This window comes from Onychomys torridus, chromosome 6 (genome assembly GCF_903995425.1).
Source record: "Onychomys torridus chromosome 6, mOncTor1.1, whole genome shotgun sequence".
Classification (NCBI taxonomy): domain Eukaryota; kingdom Metazoa; phylum Chordata; class Mammalia; order Rodentia; family Cricetidae; genus Onychomys; species Onychomys torridus.
In genome coordinates, this window is record NC_050448.1 from 103,251,676 (window position 1) to 103,260,128 (window position 8,453).

The 8,453-nt window shown below is 43.9% G+C and overlaps 1 protein-coding gene across 4 annotated transcripts in view; it reads right to left on the reverse strand.

Moving 5' to 3' along the window:
* Ap1ar (adaptor related protein complex 1 associated regulatory protein) overlaps window positions 1–7,339 on the reverse strand; it is a 32,292-nt gene extending 24,953 nt beyond the window's left edge. For 3 of the 4 annotated variants that reach the window (XM_036190865.1, XM_036190863.1, XM_036190864.1), the window contains exon 1: window positions 6,986–7,339. In XM_036190865.1, the coding sequence (XP_036046758.1) occupies window positions 6,986–7,062 (77 nt within the window). In that variant the 5' untranslated portion in view covers window positions 7,063–7,339. The remainder of the gene's footprint in view (window positions 1–6,985) is intronic. The other variant, XM_036190866.1, reaches the window with a different exon arrangement.
* Between the last annotated feature and the right edge of the window lie 1,114 nt (window positions 7,340–8,453).

Here is an 8,453-nt window from a genome sequence, read left to right on the forward strand (position 1 = left end):
CAGTTGGACTAGGGTGGTGTCAGAGAAGCAGACAAACACTTAGCAGATGAAAAAACCTGATCTAGGGGAAGGACCAAACAATGAGAGCTGATGGGAAGTAGTGTCGGAACCCTAATGGGTTACAATGGGCAAGAAGCAAAAGGCAAGAATGGGCAGAGCAAACAAGTCAACAGGGCAAGTCAAAGACGCAAGACTTCCAGCAGTGAAAGTAGATGTGAGAAGCCAGGAGAGGCCTCAGGAAAATGGCAGGGTCACTCAGAGCTGAGCTGCGAAGAAAACGATTAAGTCACATCAATTCATCAATTCAACATATGCTCAGGAGAAAAGGGAGGTAAAAAATAACCGGGGCACAATTTGACCACCGCTGTAACAAAATGTCCACCTAGCACCAGGGTGACCTTACAGTGATTAAAGAAAACAAGTGTATTTTCTCTGAGTCTGGCGCACTCCGAAGTTCAGAGTCACCCATGGATGACTTATAGACAGAGACTCTCTATGTCCCGAGAGGTGTCTCAACATGAGACAGTGTCCTGCACAGTAGTCAGTCATTCCACTACTGAAACTGAATGTGGGCTCGGAACGTGAAGAGCAGCAGAGAAGTGAAAGAGACTGGTTGGTACATGGGGTGTTGATAAAAAGAAGTTAGCTAGCTAGGAAGTAAAAAAATGGAGGTTCCTGCAAACTTACTACCTTGTTATCAAGATAGATACTAAGATAAACTGAAATCTTCTTGAAAACAGGCTGAAAATGCAGTTTTTAGTGTTTTTCTGTTATGCTGCATGGTGGGTTAAAAAAACCTCTAAAACTCAAAATTACACATTCGTGGGACAATTTTTCAGTTCATTTTATATCCTACCTGGTGAAATACAGTAAAACAATCCTTTGTATTTTGTTGAAGATTATAAATAAATGATGAGCAACCAAGGTAAATGGTTCCAAAGTCCACTAAAAATTAAAAGCCTCCCAAGCCATCCCTCACCCCCAAACAAAAACTGGGCAGGCTATAAATCATATTCCTGGCAAAACCTATTACAAAGATGATGATGGGCACTGTATTCCAGCTAACATCAAATATTTTAGCACAGGTTTAACTACTCAAATCTGAATGGATAAGAATTGGCAGATGTCTCAGGGAGGGATATCAACACATGCCTATGTCACGCCTATGGTCACAGGTCTAATTCTTTGCCTCATTGCTTGAGCTGACACCCTGAATGTCTTCTACCCAGGTACTGGGACTCAAATAATTGGCTTTCCTGGGTCACTAGCTTGCACACAGAAGACAGTAACAGTTTGCATTGGAGCCAATTCCTCCTAACCAATGTCATTTTATATCTACAGTTGCAGCTACTGGTAGATGCATGGTGTTCTTCTAGTGGTTATGTATCTATGGAGGCCTTTACAGAACTGGTAATCGTAAAGTCAAAGTAGTTACTATTAGCAGTGCCTCTGAATGATGAACTTTAGAATGGATATTCAGAAAATTATCTTTATGCTTTGCAAGACCAGTGGAGATAGGTCTTCCCTTTGTGCATGGCAAAGACAGAAAACATAGGCTGAAAACAAACAACCCAAACAACCACTGCCTCTAGAGAAGAGCATGCTCTAGAGGAAACCAGTGACAAATAGGGAGCTCAGGCCTCCAGCTTCCATGCTGTCTGCAGCACCCCAAATCACCCATCATCTGCTTTTGGAAAGTGAGATATGTGACTTCATATCACATGTGACACTGAGTCTTCTCTTTTTCTTCCTTCCCAAAGTTACTGAATGACAGGCAAAGCAATGTATTAATATTTAGAACATGGAAATCAATAAAAATTAATCTCACAAGTCAAATGAAGGTATATGTAAAGGTTAAATTACAAACCAGGTTGTGTTTTAGTCCTGAAGAGGAGGAACCAGCACATTCCCAGATATGGGAAAGGGTGGTTCAGAAGTATCAGAGATCAATAGGCAGGAGGATGTGAAAACAGTGACCTACTTAAGAAACTACTTCCACGGAGTCAACAAGTATTAACATCTACTATGGACCAGGAACTTAACTGGGAGCCAGGTATTTAACAGGAAGTCAAGATCAGCATGACACGGCCTGGCCTGAGATGCATGTACTCAGAAGGCTAAGTGGGAAAGTGGAACTCAGACGAACAGACTGTTCAGCAGAGCTGTGAGCTCTTATTTCCAGAGGGCTGGTGATGCTTCGAGAAAACGCTGGAAAAAATTCTCGAATTGCCAGTGAAAAGATGAGTAAGCAGGTGTTATCCAAGGGAAAAGGGAAGAAATGGATTCAAGGAAGAATGTAACACAGAGACAGGAAAAGAAAAAGTAGGCAAGAAATAATGCAGAATCATGGAAAGACACATTAAAGGTTTTCCAGATTTTAGCTTTCATCCTAGAATTAGGGTAAGCACTAAAACGAGGAATCTAGAAGCCAATGTGATAGAGTAAATTCATCAATTGAGATTCCCTCTTCTCAGGGAATGTCTAGGTTTGTGTCATGTTGACAAAAAACAAAACAAAACAAAAAACAAAACAACAAGAAAGCAAACACAACTAACCAGCAGAGACACAGAGGTTGGAAGAGACAGTGGGGCGGAGGGGAAGAAGGGCTATCACGATCCTCAGGTTCATGGCTCAGGTGACTCTTGGTCTTCTACATAGAAGGTAGGAAACAAGAATGGAAATGACTAGGGTTTTAGAAACTGGAGGAAGAAAGGGCTGGAAGGAAGGACGAGTGCAGCACCGCAGGATGGGTTTAAAGTTGTATCTGACAGCAATGGGAAGTGAGCAATTAGAGGATTTCAGAATGCAGAAGGAGCAGACAGACTCAACAGGACACGGAGTAGATAAAGCCATGGGTTTCACGGTACTACCCAAAGTACACTGGGAAAAAAAATGTTTTTTCTTGTCTATTTTGTTTTGTTTTGTTTTTCGAGACAGGGTTTCTCTGTATAGCTTTGGTGCTTGCCTGAATCTCGCTCTGTAGACCAGGCTGGCCTTGAACTCAGAGATCTGCCTGGCTCTGCCTCCCAAGTGTTGTGATTAAAGGTGTGCACCACCACCGCCCAGGTTTCTTGTCTATTTTTATTGATGTGTTTGGCTGAATACAAAGTGAAGTTACAGATACTCAAACACAGACATGCACACAATAAAATGGATATATGACAAGCATAAGTTCCACAGAACTCATCAGGTTGCCACAGGAGAAAAACAAGATCTAGAAATTTAGCTTTAGGAAACAAAGCAGCCGAAGTCATTAGACAAGGAAAAACATGATATAGTGTAGTTTTAGAAAGCCCAACTACTATGACATGCACCTACCACAAGGAGAACAATTACAAGCCACTAGTTGGGTGATGAGAAAGCCAACACTTTAGACAAACACAGAACAGAGTCCATGTGTGGAAAGGGAGGCTCAAACAAAATCTAGACAAGAGCGTCTCTCCAGCATGAAGGCGCACGAAGTGGGAGAGACCGAAGTAACCGGAAAGGCTGAACTTGCCTTGGGATGGCAGTACACATGTAAAGGTAATTAGTGAGATAAAGACACCAGAAGACTCCACTATGACAGCTAGAAAGGAAAAAGACAGAAAAGGAGAAGACTGAGTATGACAGCTAGAAAGAGTAAGGCTAGCCAGGAAAAAGACAGGAAAGGAGAAGACGGAAGTGGTGCCGCAGAGATGAGGCACAGCTTCAAGAAGCTTATCACACGAGACAGGGTCAAGTTGTTGAGCTATCCCTAAGTTCTTCACCAACAGCATCCAGGGTAATTCACCAACACACAGGGTAACCGAATGTTATCACGGAATAAAAAGTGACGAGCTATTGCCAGTTAGAGACAAGGGCCTCCAGAGGGACTTTGACCACAATTCCAGCTGTTATCTTAGGCAAGTCCAACTCTCTAAGCTTTGGTTTTCAGCCTCTAACACAAGTACAAGTTGAGCGGCATTAACCTAAAAGTTCAAAATCCAAAATATTCCAGGCTCTAAAACCTTTTGTGGGCCAACAGGAGGCTGCAACGTGGAAATTCCACACCTGACTTCACATGACAAGAAGATGGTCAAATTGCAGGAGAGTATGAGGCCAGCCTGGGTAACACAGTAAGACAACGTGCTGTCTAAAGCACACAGTGCAAAACCATAGGCAGACAAAAAATACTACGAAATCACTTTCAAGTGTAAAGGGTGTTTATGAACTACAACGCAGGTCCCATGTCTAAGAGTGTTGTGTATAGAAATATTCTAAAGTCCTATTAAAAAGGGAGAAATTGGTCTCAAGCATTTTGGATAGAGTACACAATTATCGATAACACTTACTACTTGACAGGAGTGTGTGAAAGAATGAATAAGATAACATGTAGTATTTAGAATACTGCCTGGCACACAGGAAGTAGCTAAATATTTGAGAGGCACTAAAGTCCTTTCACTGGGAGAGGAAAAGCAAATCACTGTAAAGTACTACCTCGAAGCAAGTCTGCTGCTGGAATCCAAGGGGCTGACGCCTGTTAAACAGAGCACCCCAAACATGATCACACCTTTGCATATGTCATACAACTTAAGTGGACCAAGTGTGGGCAATTTTACAGTGACCTAAAGACAGGAATTAAAACACAACACAACGAAGCATGACAAGGTTCCTAAGAACCTATCTAAGAACAAGTAACATGGAGGCCTGGGGATGTAGCTCAGTTGGATTTCAGCCTAGCACTGCATGAAACAGGCATGGAAGCACACACTTCAATCCCAGAATTTGGGAGTTGGAGGCAGAACAATTAGAAGTTCAAGATCACTTTAGACAGGGGCATGTTAAAAGTTTCTCTCTCTCTCTCTCTCTCTCTCTCTCTCTCTCTCTCTCTCTCTCTCTCTCCTAATATCGTCCAGAGAAACAGAACAGGCCAGCACTTGGAGTTCTCCAAATTGTGCTGGTAGAAGGCTAACCCCTTAGGATATCAATATTCTGTTTCTTGGCAGTAAGGTCTCCAACTTGCCTTAGCACTTATACTGATATTTTGACTAGTCAACAGTTATCCTAGCATATAAAATATAAAAGCACATTCTAGTACAGTTGGTAATTCTAGTGTTGAGACTGCGTAGTGTAGAGTAAGTGATCTCATTTTGAGAGACTCCTGGGAAATCTACAAAGCTAAGAAATCAGGCCTCAAATGACAAAGCACCCTGTGGAGTCCACCCTAATTGAGTCTAACAAAGCCTAGGATGTCCTATTTTTTTTTCCCTAGCCATGATAAGTACAGTAATATAAAAATTAAGGTAAACTTTTGTGATTACCCAATTTTTTTCACTTTAGAAGTAACCATTAAATATCCAGATGCATGTAAAAAAAGAAAAAAAAAGACTAACATCATAGCAACTAAACTGAAAGGCAGTTTAATCTTACTGTGTTTAAGTAACTGCATGATTCCAGACACTGCTAGGAATTACTATTAAGTAGCAAGTTTACCAGAAGATTCAAGTAAGGGAATTGTTGAAACCAATGCTTACAGATGAAAAGAAACACGATTGGTATGCTCATGTGGTCTTAGATGTCAGCATCCATAGCACAGACTTACTCAAGGTGTCTACCAAAATCGAAGAGCAGATTCACAGCCATACATTATGACATATCTACAGATAATGTACACATGACTCACTCATTTCCTTCTGTTACTCCTAACCTATGATGCCAAGCCCGTGCTCAACCAGTAGAATCCACAATTTTAATGAATAGGATATATAAAGTGTAGTTTGTATAATCACTGTGGAAAATTAAAAAAAAAAAAAGGTCCTTACAAAACCCAGGTAATGTACTCCTAAGTCAAATATGTTGTCTACCACAGAATTCAAAACACTCCTTCCCAGAGTTAGAACGTTACACCTTCCAAAGCAATAACACTTTAAAATAATAAAGTCAAAGATGATGCACATCAGTTCTTTTGTGAGCCTATTTGCATAGCTTAATGAAAGGGTTCATGAACCACATAAAACTTAGAAGCAGCATGATTTTGGATCACAATATTAAACAGCTGTCACATCCCTATGACAGTAACAGTATAGAAATCAGGAAAATCAAAATACCAAACTAAGCAGAAATCTTTTAAGTCCATTCACTCTGATCCTAGGGATTACATAGTGTAAAGACTTAGTCATTTTGTATCACAGGCATATACTGCCTGGTTAGTGAATCACATTTTATAATGTCTCCATGACCCAAAGATTCTATTTACAAATCCCTTGGTTTCAGTATGTATGCTGAAAGCTTCATGAAACAATGCTATCGGCTGAAAACTTGGCAATATGCTTAAGAAAGTACAAAAATAAATTTGTTCTTTACATAAAGTGTTTGGCTTAAAATTTTCCATTCTAGGTTTAAATGCCTGGGGGAATACTCAGTAACAATAAAATCAGCATCAATGCTATGTGCTATGCCCCCTCCCCAGTACTCTAGGAAATAAAAGGCATAACAATGAAATAATCATAAAAATTTTGCTATTGGGTGGTGTGGAGAGAAAAATCTTAAGCATATTCCGCTTTGACACAAGAGAAGTGATGTTCGGTGATACTTGAATTTGATTACCAAGCATGCGAGAAGCAATCACTGCATGCTATCCTTTCCAAATTTCTAAGTATTACTAGGAAAAGAATCCCATACTGCCGCACCAATTACTTAAATGCCCAGAGTGCACTGTGATCCGGCAGCTCTTTAACCTAACAAGAGTTCATCAGAGCCTGGAGCAGAAGTGACTTCTACTCAAAATTCACCTGAGGCATCAACCTCGGGGCCAGATTTTCACCTGCTCTGTTAAGGCCCAAAGGAAGATCAAACACAGAAGACAGAAGCTTTGACATTAAACAAACTCAAAGCAGGGTGTGTCCAGGAGGCAACGCCGGGTGCACACTGGAGACGCAGCCTCCCGAGGCGGGTTCTCGGGGGCGGCAGGCACCATCACCGCCAATCCCCGGCCGGGCCTCCCACGGCCCGCGCTGCCGCTTACCCTCCGCCGGCTCGCTGCAGCCGACCCGCTTCCCGGCGGAGCAGCCCGAAGCACTGCGTCCAGCAGCAGTTCCCCATCGCATGCCGCCCGGCGCCCGCCGCTCCACCTCCAGCCCCGAGCGCGAGCCCAGGCGGAGCAGCTGCATCCGCGCCGGCCGGAGCGCGGCAGGCGGCGATCCAGGGAAGAAAGGCCGCCGCTAGGCACGCGGGCTCCGGGCTACCGCGGCGCGAGGGACGAGCGCAGGGTCGTGGGATCCCGGGTCGCCAGCCGTCCGCATGGCCTGCTCGCCACCCGCCCGCGCCGGTCACCGCCCCGGCAGCCGCGGGAGGCCCGTGCCGCCACGCCCCCCTGCCGCTCCTGTGCTCCCATTGGACACGCTTCCTGCGGCCCCGCTTCCGGCGGCCGGCGCGTGCGTCATTTCCTCCAGCTTCCGGGTTGGCCGTGTCAGCCTGGCAGGAGGCGCTGCCTGGGGCTCTGTGTACTGTGTGTTGAACCCTGATCCTAGAGGGCGAATTGCTTTCTCTCGGTGCCGTTTCTGGCTTCCTCGTCGCTGTCCAGCGGGGAGGATCCCACGGGGAGCCTCGAACGCAAGCCCAGCCTTCGAACTTTGTACCTAAAGCGTGCGAGCCTCCCGCCTGCAGCAGCGGGTTGGGTATCACCCAGCGAGTGGGTTCCAGAACTGCACCGTAGCTGGAGGTGGAGGCTGTGTATGGACTCATTGCCATTACTTAGACGACACGAAGAGGGTTTTCTTCAAATATGCCCGTTTGCGTGGCAGTCTTTATACTGCCAGCGTGGTGGAGAGACATTAATGGTGCACTACTAGCCAGTTTTTGTTGTTGTTGTTGTTTGTTTGTTTGTTTAAAAAACAACAACAAAAAAAACCCGGAAAGATCCAGGCTGGAGATGTAGCTCAGTTAGTTGAAGTGTGGTGGAAAATCTGCAATCTCAGTACTTGAGAGGTGGAAGCAGAATCCTAACTTCAGGGTTATCCTCAGATGAACGTTAAGTTGGAGGTCATCCTGGGCTGCCTGAGACCCTACCTTAAAAAAAAAAAAAATTAAAAGTTCAAGTGATTTCAGGTTGGGAAGTTGAGATCAGAGGAAATCAGCAAAAAAAAAGTGGGGGGGGGCGAGTTTTTCAGGAGCACTAGCCGTTGCCAATTCAAACATACAGCCCCAAAGTGGAGCAACCTTAAGGGAAAAATCCATATCCTAAAATGCTGCTTTAAAACCCAGTTTCCAACACCAGGTAGCCTTAACAGCGGAAGGTAGGAGTATTATGATTTGGAGGCCAGCCTGGTCTACAGAGCCAGAACCTGGCCAGCTAGGACTGTGTAATGAAACCTAATTGGATATAAGGCATAGTTTCATACATGCCTAGTCCTGTAGGAAATATGCCTCATTGCCAACCAGATCTTACCATCTTAACCTACTTTATTGCGAGTGAAATAGTTACATTAAAAAAA